Genomic DNA, 14,729 nt, shown 5'->3' with positions numbered 1-14,729 from the left:
CATGCAGCATCTTCCTCAATAAAGTAGGGAAACTGAGGCTGGCCTTGCTCAGAGTACTAGCAAGCCCCACCCACCCACCCACAACTGACATCCCAGGAGACAGATCATCTGCTCCCACGCCAAGCGGGGAGCCGCCACGCTCCGCAGCACTATTGTTAGCAACTGCAGCGCCCAGGCCGGCGCCCAGCGCCCAGCGCCAGCGCCCAGCGAGGGCCGGCCTCAGGCCCTCCGGGCTCCGGGCTCCGGGCCGGGAGGCGGGACACCTGGGCTTCCTAGGAGCCGCGCTCCGAGCCGCACTCCGGGGGAGAGGCGGCTCCCCAGAGCTGCTGGCGACGTGCAGTCAGTTGTCACTTCTGTTAAAGTCATTAATTCCTAATTCCCCAATTACCTCATTAGGCGGCGGTGGGGGAACGCGGCCGCTCCTACAGCAAATAATTATGGGAGTCAAAATTAATTTGGCAAAGTGGAGCGACGCTTTATTAGAAACGTCAAATTGCTTTTCTCCTATTCTGCTGCCGCCTCCCCGCTCTCAGCTGCTGATGCCGCCTCGGTGGGAGCCGATGTGTCACGTCCCTGGGGAGGCGGCTCGGGGGCCATGTGTGCGGCTCTCCTCGGAGGACTGGCCTCACCGAGGGCCAGGCGCCTACCTCCGCCCTCCGCAGCTCCAGGCACAGCCTGCTCCCCTGACCCGGCAGCAGGCAAGGCCCCTTCCCCACGCCCTGGCCCCGACCGCCCCGCTAGCATCGGGAGCCGGTGCCCTAAACCTGCGACTCGGCAGTCAGAGGCGGACACGGGACAGACCGCACGCCCCGGTGAGTCACAGGTGGCGCCGGCTGACAGGGGCCTTCCCGGGCTGAGCGGCGTCCCCCTGCTTTACACGCATGATCCCTTCAGCCCGCACTGCGCCCCGTCCGCCCAGCCTGCACAGCGCAGGGGGGGCGCGGGCTCTGCACCGAGAGGAGGAGGGGGCAGGGGGACCCAAGCCCAGGTCCCTGCTCCACGGCCGGGGGCAAGAACTGCCTCGGTCACAGAGGCCACAGAGACAGCCCGTCTCCACGTCTCCACACGGGGTCCGGAGGCCGACACCACAGACACTGCGCCGCCCGGAGCTCAGACCGAGCGGCCCGACCAGAGGCCAGACACAGCCTTCTCATCGGCCCCACAACCAGGTCACACTGCCACTCCTGACAGGCCCTGCCCCGCTGTCATCACAGCCACACCGTCTCTCACCCACAGCCGAGACGCTGTGTCTCACTCACCAGGCCCGGGCACGGGCCTCCTCCCCAGGCCACTCCACACCCTGCCCCCTCCCTCCGCGCCCTGCACCCCCCCCTCCACTCACCCTGCCCGTTCCGCCCCCCTCAGCGCCCATCAGCTGCCACTTCCACTCCTGCTCTCTCTGCCCACAGGACATCTCTCCTCACACCTCCTCCCGGGGCTCCCTGGCTGGGGGAGGTGTGCAGCCGTGGGTCCCTAAAGAGCTGTTGCATAAGGAGCGGCCAGTAGCCATGGTCCCAATCAGATGGGGATGGGCCGGAGCCCAGACAAGCCCTCTCCCCCGGCTTCCTCACGCACCCCCCCAAAGCCCGGGGACTCCCCCAGACCTCTCCCTCTCCACACACAAGCCTGGCCACCTGCTGAACCCCAGCTTGGGGCCCGGGCAGGGTCAGCCTGCAGAGTGCAGGCGGAAAGAGGCTGCAAAGGGCTGTAGGGTGGGGAAGGGGTGGAGGTAGAGCCCGGGGTAAAAGCACGGGGAGGGCCAGAGCAGGATGAGGAGGCGGCGGGCAGCTTGCGGGGAAGAGTGTGCGGGGAGGGGGGAAGCCGCTGCCTGAGGACCAGCTGCAGGATGAAGACTGCGAGGACAGGGGCTGCGGGTTCGAGTTCGACGGGCGGCGGCAGAGGGAGGCAGGGAGGAGCAGAGATTGAGGAAGGAAGCAGCCCCAGGGAGCAGCTGGGCAGAGAAAGGCAGAGCTGGGTGGGGTCAGAGGTCAAGGTGGGGGTTTGGGGCGGAGCCTAGAGGTCAGAGAGGCTGTAGGAGTGACAGTCAGAGCAGGTGGCAGGGTCAGAGGGTGGCTGGGAGAGCAAAGGTCATGGGAACAGAGGTCAAGGGAGGGCAGAGGCGGGGGGCAGGCTGAGAAGGCCAGGTGAAGCAGCAGGTGGGCTGCTGGCACAGGGAGGGTGAGGAGGCAACAGGGACAGGGGCAGGGGGGGGGGGGGGGGGCTCTCCTAACCCGTCTAGGGGTGAGCAAGCCGCAGCCCGGGCCGTCAGCCTGTGGGGACATTTCCGGAAGACTCAGGAGGCCCTGGCTGCCTTCGGGAAGGTCAGAGGACACAGGTGGCCTCAGGGAGCCGGGGAGGGGCCTCACGTCAGCGGTGAGACAGGCTCTCGGGAATGACAGGCAGGGATGGCCTCAGAGGCAGCAGCAGAGCGGAAGCCCAGGAGTCAGGGCACAGAGGGCTTCGAGCGAGGGGTGATCTGAGGGGCTAGCAGGGAGCGAAGGGGCCGGTGGGGTCTGGGTGGGAAGGTCGGGGTGGGGCCAGGGGTCGGAGGCCAGGGGGCGGGGCGGGGCCGGTCCTTACGATGTGCAGCTGCAGGTAGTCGCCGAGGCCCGAGGCGCTGTCCACGCGCACCAGCACGGCGCTCCGCTGGTGCGTGCTGAAGCCCACGGCCAGGCGGTCCATGCGCGTGCTCGGCCGGTCGTTGGGGGGCCACGTGTAGGTGATGAGCGCCCCCCCCTTCCCGAAGATGTAGGTGGTCCCGGCTGCGGAGAGGAGGAGAGGGAGGGCGATGTGACATCAGCAGGTTCACGAGGACCCCAGCCTTCCTGCCGTCCTGAGGGACGGTGGCTTTAATTACAGCAGAACAGAGAGGTGGCAGCGTGGCCCCGAGAGAGCCAGCGGCCCGCTGGGGCCGGGAGGCCCGGGGCCTGAGCTCGCGTCCGCCGGGGCTGGAGCGGGGACGGCTCCGAGGGGAGGGCCTCTGAGGGCCGGAGCGGAGCAGGCACCAGGCAGAGGAGCCCCCGGCAGGAGGGGGAGCGGAGCTGTGCCCAGCTCTGACTCACAGCCCACAGGCTGGCACCCCTCCAGCGCCTGCCTGCACCCTCCGGGCCCTGGAAATCCTGGCCCAGCTCGCCCAGGACTCTGCTTCCACACACAACGAGGGGCTGCCTGGGCCCCACAATGGGGGGGCCTGGAGCCCGGCCCAGAAAGGACAGACCTGATGGGGGGGGGGGGGTGAGACTGACAGCCAGAGGAGGAGGAAGGCAGGACAGATGGACAGAGGGGCAGACTGGGGTGTAGGTGAGAGAAAGTGGGAGAGCGGGAGGCAGAGATGAAGGCTCCTCGGCCTGCCCTCCCCCACCCCACCCCCTCTCCGTCTCCTCTTCTCCATCCGGCTGCCGGGGGCGGGTGTGAGGTCCCTAACGATTCAGCCCCAAAATAAACCCCATTAGTCTCCACGTTCCCTCCTGCCGCTGACTGGGCTCCCTGGGGACGGGGGGGCGGGCGGATGGCTGGGGGGGGGGGCTGGTCACCCAGTTTCCAGGAAGGGAGTCTGTCCGGGAGGCCTAGGGCAGGGGGTGCGGACCACGGCGGCCGGTGTGGTCCGGAAGGCTGGCGCCCGAGGGCCTGAAGGACTGGCACTCCGGGGCCTTCAGAGGAGGGGAGGGAACATCCTGCCTTCTTTAGGAGAGTCATAAATGCTTAATTAAATAATTAGGCACTAACTACTCCTCTCTGAGCACTTCTTGGGGGCAGAGGGGTTCGAAGAGGGTTTATGCACAGCGGGAGGGGCAGCCGGGCAGAGCCGGAGCCCGGGCGGGCGGGAGAGACGTGGGCCTGGAGGTGGGAGGGCTCTGGGCGGGGTGGAAACCGGGGGTCAGGGAGCTGGGGCCTGGGGCAGGAGGGCCGCCGCTGGAGGGCAAAAGTGCCCGCTAAGAGGGCAGACCAACCGGTCGCGCTGAGGCCAGGCCCTCAAGCACCTGTGGGCAGTTCAGGCAGCGCCGGTCAGGGAGGGGGGCGCTAGCCCAGGAAGTTCCCAGGTCCCCCAAGAGGGGGCTTCTGAGGCCGCGGAGGAGCTGAGCGGAGGGCTGTGCCTGGGCCGCAGGGCCTGGCGAAGGGGGAGCGGGAGCTGTTCCCGAGCCCTGAACCAATGCCCTCAGGCTCCCAGGCAGGGCCAGAGGGAGGGGTGGCCCCACCTTAAGTCTCCTAGCTGACACCCCGCCAGCAGGTCCTTCCCACCTGCTCCCGCCCCCCGAAGGCCCAGTGCTGAGGGTTATTCCTCAGGATGGGACCCCAAGATCAGGGTGGAGAGCTGGATGGGGGCCGAGCACACAGGGAGCAGCACCCCGCACAGGGCGGGCGGGCCCCCTGCCGGGAAGGCAGGGCCTGAGGCCAGAGCAGGTAGGCCTCAGCCAGCCCAGTCTCCACTCCCAAGGCAGCACTCGGAAATCCGGCTGTTTCCATGGCGACCGTGATACCAGAGTCCTCCCTTCTCCCTCCACTCACAAACTGCATGGCCAAATGTGGGGGTGGGGAGCCCCGGGAGCTGAGATGCTGACCTCCCCCACACCCCTCCCAGACTCGGGGGGCCAGAGGCTGCCGCCCCTTCACCCCTGGGCCCGGGGCCTCCCAGCCAGGCGAAGAAGGGGCTTATCGGGTTTCTGGGTCCCTCCAATCAGCAAGGAAACACCATCGGCCTGGGCCCAGCCCCCACATCTCCCAGGTCAGGGCTCAAGGAGGCCCTTTCTCCTCCCTTCCCCCTACCCCCACCTCCCGGTAACAAAGACCACGCCTAATCCTGGAGAGCAGAGCGCCCCCGAGCCCGGGGCCTGAGGTGCGGGCAGCCCCTGTCCCACGGGGCATGAGGCTGAGGATCAGAGGGCACTGGCACCCCAAGCCCCAGGCCCACAATGCACACCACCAGGGCCACACCGCAGGCCGGCACCACCCGCAGGGGAAGGCCACCGGCTGCACACAAAGGCACACCCACAGGAGACGCGGAGCCCGTGAAACGTGTTGGTGGGCGCACAAAGGCAGGCTGGCCCGGAGGCGCGAGGGCAGGGGCTGGGCCGGGGCTGAGCTGGGGCTGGGCAGGCCGGGTGCGAGTCCCGCCCCGCCCTGTAGCCTGGCCTCCCGGCCTCCCCGGGGCTGACGGCCCAGCGGCTCCCCTGCAGCCAGGTGACTCGGCGGCGAGCCTGGGAGGCCTAAAGGCCTTGGTGACTCGGTGGGGGTCGGGCAGAGGCCCAGCTCCGTGCCAGCACCCAGTTAAGGCGGCGGCTGTCATTGCCCCGGCAGACAGTGCCCTCCCGGCCCGCCTCCCGCCGGGGCCAGAGGGCTGGCAGGGAGGGCAGGGGCGGGCTCTGCCCGGTCCCTCGGGTTGGGCCCACTGGGGTCTCAGGGGCCTCTGGCCTCTCACCCCCAAGCTGTCCTGGCCACCAGGCGCCCAGGAGACTGGCACCGAGAGCCGGATTCGGGCTCCGTACCGCGTCCAGAACCTCAGCCCAGCAAGGGCCGTGGAGCAGGGGCCTGAACCAAGGCCCACATGCTGCCTGGGCAGTCCAGACCCACGGTTTCCCGTCTCCCCGGAAACCACTGGGGAGCTCCCTGGGGTGCGCACACCCCAGAAGCTCAAGACAAACGCGCTCTGGCCCACCCCCCAAAGGCCCACACCCAACACAGTCCCCTCGACGCCCCACTGGTCCGGGAAGACACTCCAAAGATCCAGAATTTAACAGAGTTCCCACACTCCTGCATTCCAGAGAAAGCCAGCCCTCCACTGGTCACGTGAGCTCACCCGGACCCGAACCACAGACCCCTCAGGGAGGCACGCATGCGGGGCTGCCCTGTGGCGGAACATACATGTGCCCATCGCCCCGCGGCGTCAGAAGCCATGACACACACCTTCCGGATGGTACGGAACAGTGAGAGGACAGAGCAGTCCCACTCGGTCCCCAAAGACCGCTCCTAGGAGCTCCAGCCACCCCCACTCTTGTCTAAGGGCCCCCCCGCCCAGGGGACTCTCCACAGCTCCGACGCCGGGCTCTGACCCCTGGAATACAGTACCCGCTCCCTTCCAGGCCAAAACCATCCAGTTAGAAACACACCCATGTGAACGCACCCGCCCGCCCCTTTCGAAGCTGGAGGGGCGAACCCTGAACTGGAAGCTACTGGCCCAGGCTGAGCTGGATGGCCCCGTCCTCCCTGGCGCCAGGGGGTCCCCGCCATGGAAGCCGGGGCTGGTGAGTGCCTCAAAGACCCCGAAACCGAAGCTGGGGTCAAGGACAAGAGACTGTCACCTCCCAGGCCAGTCTGAGGGCCCAGTTGTACGGTGCTCCCGGGCCTAGACCAGCATCAGGTGCCGGAGGGCCACGGTGACTGGGTCGTAGGGACATTATGTAACGGGGGTGGGGGGGGGGGGAGCTGAGGGGTGGAAGGGTACACGGAGGAAAGAGTGAAGAGCAGGGGGGAGGAAGCAAGAGGAAAAGAGTGAGACCCCAGACGGGAGGGGAGGAGAGAAGCGGGTGCAGAAGAGAGGCTCCCGGCCTGGGGGTGCTGAGGAGACACGGGGCAGAGAGGGGAGGGGGCCCCCCAAGGGAAGCCTGTCCTTTGCCAGCCCCGCGGCGAGGGGCGCGGAGGTGGGTGCCGCCCGACAGGTGGCCTCTGCCCTGCTCCCTGCTCTTCCACCTGACCTCTGACCTCTTCCTTCCTCCACCTGCTCACCTCCCGCTCCTTCCGGCCGTCTCCCGCCACCGCCCGCACCGCCCGCACTGCCCCGGCCTCAGCCCTCCTCTGCTCCGGGGCCAGCAGGCAGCCATGGCCCCTCTGCAGGCCGTCGCCGAGGCAATCCCAACACCAACATCCCGTCGGCGTCTCTCCTCGCCCTCCCCCCACAGGCTCTTTCCTCCATCTTCTCTCCCCGCTTCTCACATCCCCACTCCGCCAGGCCCCTCCCTCCCATCTGCTCACCTCCCTGGGCCAGGGCTCACTCCTTTCCTTCCTCTTTCCCCACCTCTCCTCTTTTTAAAAAAAATATATTTTATTGATTTTCCACAGGGAGGAAGGAAGGAAGAGGGATCGAGAGCTAGAAACATCGATGAGAGAGAAACATCGACCAGCCGCCTCTTGCACACCCCCTACCGGGGATGTGCCCGCAACCAATGTACACGCCCTTAACCGGAATCGAACCTGAGACCTTTCAGTCCGCAGGCCGATGCTCTACCACTGAGCCAAACCGGTTTCGGCCCCACCTCTCCTCTTAGCCCCAATGCTCTCCTCCAGTTCCCCGGCTCCCCTTTCCTACGCCCTACCCCTACCCCCCCCCCCCCCCCAGGGGAGCCTGGGGGACAGTCAGGAGGAGGGAGGGGGAGCAGGAGACCAGAGCTCACGGGAGAAATGGGTAGGGAGTGCTGGGTGGGCACGTGGAGAGAGAAAGACGGAGATGGGAGCGGGCCTCGTGGAGAGGGCCTGGCTGGGCAGGGATAGACCAGGCAGGACGATGCCGAGGAAGAGAGGAAGACAGGGAAGAGGAGGGTGAGGGGCCCCTCCTGAGAACTGGACGAGGAGAGAGGAGGGGCACACACATGAGGTGAAGATGGAGTAGGAGGAAAGCACAGAGAGGCAGAAAGGCGGGGGGGGGGGGGGGGGGGAGAAGGGGAGTGATGGGGGGAACTAGGATGGGGAAGCAAGGCTGGGCAGGTGGAGGCAGTAATGGGGCAGAGAGGCGGGAGGCCATGCCGGACCTCCATGGGATGAGGAGGATACAGCGTGGGAGATGAGGGAGGAACAAAACCTGAATTAAAAAAATTAAATAAATAAATAAATAAAATTAAATTTAATTAAATTTAAAAAACCTGAACTACACAATGAGAGGTGACGGGGGAACGGAAATGGGAGGTGATGGAAGCACAGAAATCGGAGGCAGCAAGGGGCCAGTGAGAGCTGGTGAAGGTCTGGTGATGGGGATCAGGGGAGCCGAGGGAAGGGCTGATGGGAGCATGAGGAAGAAGGAGCACCGGGATGGAAGGCAACCGGGCTACAGGGCGGGGAGGGGACGAGAGGGTGTGCAGAGAGGTGATGAGAGTGAAGGAGGTACAGAAATGGGAGGTGAGAGGGGTGCAGAGATGGAAGGCCCAGGGATGGGAGGGGGTGAGAGGATGTACAGGAGAGGTGATGAGAGTGAAGGAGGTACAGAAATGGGAGGTGAAGGAGGGCGGAGATGACGGGGTGAGAGGGGTGCAGAGATGGAAGGCCCAGGGATGGGAGGGGATGAGAGGACGTTAGAAGAAGTGATGAGAGTTCAAGGGTGAACAGGGAAGGAGGAACAGAAATGGGAGGTGAGAGGGTGCAGAGATGGAAGGCCCAGGGGTGGGAGGGAGGTGGTCCAGAGGGGGAAGTGGTGAGTGGACTGAAACGGGAGGTGACGGTTCCCTGGAACAGGAGGGCAGCAGCTCTGAGAGGGAGTGTGAGGAGGGACTAACACGGAGCATGAACAGTCTGACCGGCAATGAGATGTGTGTGATGCGGGTCAGACCCGGGAGGTGATGGGGAGCGGTGGCGTGGGGGGCAGGGACAGAGGGGGCAGGTGCAGAGGCGGCATGCAGAGCCCATCACGGGCCTAAGGCGGGAAGTGATGAGGCCATGGAGATGGAGGTGATGGGAGGAGATGGGAGTGATAGGGGTGATGGGAGGAGATGGGAGTGATAGGGGTGATGGGAGGAGATGGGAGTGATAGGGGTGATGGGAGGAGATGGGAGTGATAGGGGTGATGGGTGGTGATGGGGGTTATGGGAGGAGATGGGAGTGATAGGGGTGATGGGAGAAGATGGGAGTGATAGGGGTGATGGGTGGTGATGGGGGTTATGGGGGTGATGGGGGTGATGGGAGGAGATGGGGGTGATGGGAGGAGATGGGGGTGATGGGGGGTGATGGGAGATGGGGGTGATGGGAGGAGATGGGGGTGATGGGGGGTGATGGGAGGAGATGGGAGTGATGGGGGGTAATGGGGGGTGATGGGGGTGATGGGGGTGATGAGGGATTATGGGGGTGATGGGAGGAGATAGGGGTGATGAGGGGTGATGAGGGGTGATGGTGGTGATGGGGGGTGATGGGAGGAGATGGGGGTGATGGGGGTGATGTGATGGGGGTGATGGGTGGTGATGGGGGTGATGGGGGTGATGTGATGGGGGTGATGGGTGGTGATGGGGGTGATGTGATGGGGATGATGGGTGGTGATGGGGGTGATGGAGGATAATGGGGGGTGATGGGTGGTGATGGGGGTGATGGGGGGTGATGGGGGATAATGGGGGGTGATGGGGGGGTGATGGGGGTGATGTGATGGGGGTGATGGGTGGTGATGGGGGTGATGGGGGTGATGGAGGATAATGGGGGGTGATGGGTGGTGATGGGGGTGATGGAGGATAATGGGGGGTGATGGGTGGTGATGGGGGTGATGGAGGTTAATGGGGGTGATGGGGAGGTGATGGGGGTGATGGGGGGTGATAGGGAATGATGGAGATGATGGAGGTGATGGGGGTTATGGGGGTGATGGGGGGTGATAGGGAATGATGGAGATGATGGGGGTGATGGGGGTGATGGGTGGGTGATGGGGAGTGATGGGGGATTATGGGGGTGATGGGAGGAGATGGGGGTGATGGGGGATGATGGGGGGTGATGGGGGTGATGGGGGATTATGGGGGTGATGGGTGGTGATGGGAGGAGATGGGGGTGATGGGGGGTGATGGGGGATTATGGGGGGGTGATGGGGGTGATGGGGGGTGATGGGGGTGATGGGGTATTATGGGGGTGATGGGAGGAGATGGGGGTGATGAGGGATTATGGGGGGTGATGGGGGATTATGGGGGTGATGGGGGTGATGGGGGTGATGGGGGCAGAAAGAAGAAGTGACAGAGATCGGAAATGGAAGGTGGTAGAGTCCGAAGGGCTTTGAGATGGAGGCGAAGAGCGAGGTGAGGTGAGAGCAGTGGAAAGTGGTGGGGCTAGCACTGGAGGTGAGGGGAGCTGGCCCTGGAGAGGTCAGTTCCCAGCAATAGGCCAGAGGGGCGGGTGTGAGCGCGCAGGGCGCAGGGCAGGGGGCGGGGAGGAGAGGATGGGGAAGGACGGCCTGGGGGGCTGGCCGGGAGTGTGGTGGAGGACAGCCGTGGGGAAAGGGAGACGGTGGAGAGGAGACAGGTCTGAGGAAAGGAGAGATGGAACATGTCAGGGGCAGGGGTGGGAGATGGTCAGGGTGGGAGGGTGGTTGGGGGAGAAAGATGATGGGGTGAGAGCTGCCGACCAGCCATGGGAAGGTGAGGCGAGGCAGACGGAGGGGGGTACCTGGATGGAGAAACAGGGGTGAGATGGAGGAGGTGATGAGGAAGAGAGGGAGGGGGAGCTGGGCAGAGGGTGGAAGGACAGATGGGAGGTGATGGAGGCCGTGAAGGTGGGAACAAACCAGAGATGGGATGGAGGTGAGGTGAGGCACAGAGTGAGAGTGGAGAAGCAGAGATGGGTGATCAAGAGATGGGGGGGTGGAGGGAAGAGGGTGGGGCTGAGGAGGGGGCAGAGACGGAGGTGAGGGGCGCACAGGCTGGGGTGCGGCCCGGGCCGGGGCCGGCGCGCACGGGCCGGTCCACCAGGGCCCGCACTTACCGTGGCCGCCGCGGGTGAGGAAGGGCATGCGGTTGATGGCGATGGGCACGGTGCCGTGCTTGCTGTGGAAGTGGTGGACGTGGTGGGTGGTGCTGAGGCTGGAGGAGACGCGGGCCCCCTCGGCCGTGCCCAGCAGCAGCAGCAGCAGCAGCGGCAGCAGCGGCGGCGGCGGCGGGGGCCCGGCCAGGGCGGGGGGGCGGCGCGGGCACCCCCCCGGCCCGCTCCCCCCGGGGGGCATCTCGCCCGGGGGCGGCCGCCTACAGCCCCATGGCGGGGCGGGGACGCGCAGCCCCCCTCGGGCTCCGGCCCCAGGAGGGGGAAGGGCGAGGAGCGGGAGAACCGGAGCCGGGCTCGGTCCGCAGCCACGGGATCAGCGGGACGCCGCCGGGGAGCCCGGGGTCTGCGGCGCGGCGGCGGCGCGGCCCGGACCGCCGGGGCCCATCGCGCTAAGGGGCCCCGCGCATCCCGGCGGCGGGCGCGGAGCCGTCAGCAGCCCGGGGGGGCGCCCGGGGGAGGGGGCATCGCTCAGGCCCGGGCCGGCGGGCGGGGCCCGCGGGAGGCGGCGGGGATCCTGCGGAAAAGCCGAGCCGGGAGGGGCTGGCGGAGAAGCGGAGCTGCCGGCTGCCGCCCCACGGAGGCCGGGAGAGGAGGGCGGCGGGGAGGGGGCGGGGAGGGAAGCAGATCCGGGTGAGGAGGGATGGAGGGAGGAGGGGAGGAGGGGAGCCGGGCCGAGCAGAGGAGAGGCGCGAGCGGCGAGATTCCGGCGGAGGATGGAGGCAGCGGAGTGTTGCTGCAGAGGCAGAGGCAGAGGCTGGAAGGGAGAGGAGGGCGCCGGGAGGGAGGAGGGAGGGGGGAGGAGGAGGGAGAGCGGAGCGGAGGGGGGCGCGGAGAAGGCGGGGGCAGGCGGAGGACCGAGCGGCTCCGGGCTGCGGGCGGCGCTGGGCGCTCCTGCGCGGGCACCTGGCTGCCGGCTCCGCGCCCGCCGCGCCCGGGCGCGCGCCCGCCCCGCCCCGCCCCGCGCCGGGAGCGCGCTCCCCTCCGCCCCCTCCTCCGAAGGGCCCCGATGAATAATTGAACAGGGCTGAGGCAGCGGGGGAGGCGGCTCTCTCCCCTCCCCTCCCCCCCTCGCACCTGAGTGAACCCCAATAGTGCTCGCACCCCTGCCCGCACCCCTCGGAACGCGCGCTCGCCAGGAGGTGGCCGGGCTCCGGGGCTTGGGGACGGAGACACCCACGTGCCCACACAGGCATCATGGTGCGGGCGCGCGCATGCACACAGGCTCAGACACATACATGCATGCATGTGCTCTCAGAGGCTGGCGCATGAACTCACACTGGGCCGAGCGTGTACACCCGCTCCCAGAAGCATACATACACACACATACATGTTTGATCACAGGCAATCCATGGCCAGGCGCACGCAGACACGGCCCCTCGCTCACCCCCCCACCTCCCCGAACAGGGTCACCTACGTCCACACAAACGGCACCCGCACCTCAAAGGCACTGGAGTAAGCACACCACTCGGCCTCCTCCCACCTCCCCCAGAGTGCCCCCAACCTCCCGCACCCCCCCTGGACTCCAAGCCTTCCTCTCCACCCCCGGCCCGCCCCCGGCCTCCACCTCTCCCCCACCGCGTTCCCAGGGCACTGCCCACTGAGCGTCCCGCCTGGACAGGCCCTTCCTGGCCACGATGTCCAGCTGAGGACTCCCTGCTCCCTCGAGGGGCCCCTCCACTGGGCTGTGCCCCAGAGTTTCGGGGACCTCAGGAAGCGCCTGTCACAGCCCAAGAGGTGACGCAGGAGGCCCCCTTCCCTCCATCTGGGTGCCACCTCCACACCCACATCAACTCGGTCCGCCCAGAGGGTCCTCTGAGAGGAGGGGGCCGGGGGGAGAAGGAAGGAGGTGGAGACAGACCTAGCAAGGAGGAGTCAAAGGAATAGTGCAGCAGAGTGAGGAGAGGGGCGAGGGGCAAAGGGAAGGGGGTGATGTGAGAGAGGGAGGGAGATTCTGGGGGCGAGAGGACTGACTTCTGGTATTGGTTCCACTTCGGAGCAGAACTACCGCCAGTGGCCCCACATGGCGCTGTGCCCACTCCCGGTGCTGTCAGGACCCAGGCCAGCTCCTGCCACACCCGCCCTTGCTAGATGCCAGGCCCCTTTGACCTGGGCCTACAGACGTGAAGAAAGGGGTCCTCAGAGGGACCGGGAGGAGGATCTGAGCTGGTGCGCGGCCCCAAGCCTTGTCCCGCTGCCCTCTGCACCCCATTCTGTGCCCCTGGCTCCGAGATGCAGACTGACACAGCTCGGAGCAGGCGGCAGAGTTATGGTCCCCGAGGGAAGGAGGGCGGAGCCGGTAGCAAGAGGAGAGGAAGGGAAACCGCCTGGAGGCCAATCGATACCGGTGAGTGGGAAGTGCTGGGGGGGGGGGGGGCAGAGGGTACAATGAAGGGAGGGACAGAGATCGATAGAGGCTGCAGAGGAGCCCAGCAGATGGAGAGGCGAGAAGGGGCAGAGGGTGAGGAACTGAGCGCCGGGAGACAGCCGCAGGCGGGCCCCTGGGAGCCGTGGCCTGCGCCCCCAGCCTGGGCTTCCGGGGCTGGTCAGAGCGTGCCCCTCCCTTTAGCTTCCTCCTTTCCCATTTCACGTTCCCACTCCCCCCCTCCCCATCAAAGAGATGGGTTCTCGCCCTTGGCTCTCTCCTGCCTTCCCAGAACAGACTCCGGAGCCTTAAAGGGACACAGCCCCTTCGCCACGCCGCCTGGTGCGGTCCCAGGTCCCAGGTGGAGACGCCGAGGCGAGAGAAGTGCCGTCCTGCAGGTTGCACCTCTCATCCCAGGCTCATCCCCAGACAGCTCACCCCGACCCACCCATCCGAGGACAGGGTCCGGGCCCACCCCGCCACCCGCCCAGCCCACGCCCGGGGCCCTCTGTGCCCAGTGGTGCCCCAGCGCCTTCACACTCGGGTTGGAGAAACTTCCTTCTCCCCCCGGGCCCCTCCTCTCAGAGGACCCTCTGGGCGGACCGAGTTGATGTGGGTGTGGAGGTGGCACCCAGATGGAGGGTGTTCCCGCTGGCCCTGGTGTTCACGGGCGGGAAGACAGCCCCGGGGCACAGCGTGGACGTGACGGGGCCGAGCGTGGAGGTATGGAAGGGGGGCACAGTCCCCGACGCCCAGGCTCCCGCCCCGTCACCCTGTCCTGCAGGTGAGGTCTCAGAGGTGCCCAGGCCGGCGGTCCGAGGCTTCAGGTCGCACCCACCTTGTCTTTCTCTCCAGGCTCTGCCGCTGGACTGCAGACCAGGGTGGCTGTGGGGGCCCTTCTCCAGCCCCAGCTCTCCCTGCCCCCCAAGACCGGGAGGTCCCAACCTCCTTCCCACCTCTGCTGAAGGACAGTGTGGCCCCTGAGCCCCCCCCCCCCCCACACATCTCTACCCCCTTCCAGAAGGCTCCATCCACCCTGTGGGAGGCTGGAAGCAACAACGGGCGGCCGGGCTTCCTCACCCTGACCCCCCGCTCCCCGCCAGCAAGGCCCCCGCGGGCGCCTCCAGCGCCGGGACATGAGCGGCAGCGAGTGGGCGTCTCGGTTTTCTCCTCGGTGCAGGGGGAGGTGGCTCCCCACCCCACCGCCTTCCAGAGGGGCTGTCACTATTGGCGGCGACGTGCCCGCCGCCTCAGACCTGAGCACAGCTGGACGAGCTGCGGGAAGGGGCCAGCCCAGCCCCATGCTGACCGGGGCTGCGGTGCCCAGCGGGCCATGGCCTGGGGCTCTGCACGGATCGGATGTCGGACAAGGAAAATCCGGGGGACGGGGTGGGGATGGGAGTACCCACGGGTGCCCCTGCCTGAGAGCACCAGGCAGCACCAGGGAGGATGGCTGGACACCCCCAGGGCGGAGCACCATGACCCGCTCAGAGCCCATCCCGGCACCGCCCACGCCACAGGAAACACGGCCTCCGCCCTGATGCCCAGGCGCCTCGGGGGACAGAGGCACAGGCACCAGCCCCAGGTCCGTTGTGAACTTCCTCCGGGTCCACTCACCCCTCCGGGTCTCGGGTTCCATGTTGGTAAAGTGGAGGGAGAAGCC

The 14,729-nt window shown here is 66.9% G+C and overlaps 1 protein-coding gene across 28 annotated transcripts in view; it reads right to left on the bottom strand.

The window, feature by feature from the left end:
- NRXN2 (neurexin 2) overlaps positions 1 to 14,729 on the bottom strand; it is a 102,448-nt gene that overhangs the window by 24,118 nt on the left and 63,601 nt on the right. For 24 of the 28 annotated variants that reach the window (XM_036430467.2, XM_036430472.2, XM_036430473.2 and 21 more), the window contains one exon: positions 2,581 to 2,762. In XM_036430467.2, coding sequence (XP_036286360.1) covers positions 2,581 to 2,762 — 182 coding nt within the window. Of the gene's footprint in view, positions 1 to 2,580; positions 2,763 to 10,647; positions 11,211 to 14,729 lie in introns of those variants that run through there. The other 4 variants (XM_045578927.1, XM_045578928.1, XM_036430479.2 and 1 more) reach the window with 2 other exon arrangements.

This window comes from Pipistrellus kuhlii, unplaced genomic scaffold (genome assembly GCF_014108245.1).
Source record: "Pipistrellus kuhlii isolate mPipKuh1 unplaced genomic scaffold, mPipKuh1.p scaffold_m20_p_109, whole genome shotgun sequence".
Classification (NCBI taxonomy): domain Eukaryota; kingdom Metazoa; phylum Chordata; class Mammalia; order Chiroptera; family Vespertilionidae; genus Pipistrellus; species Pipistrellus kuhlii.
Note: the sequence above shows the minus strand (reverse complement) of the source record. Positions and strands in the feature narration are given on the sequence as shown.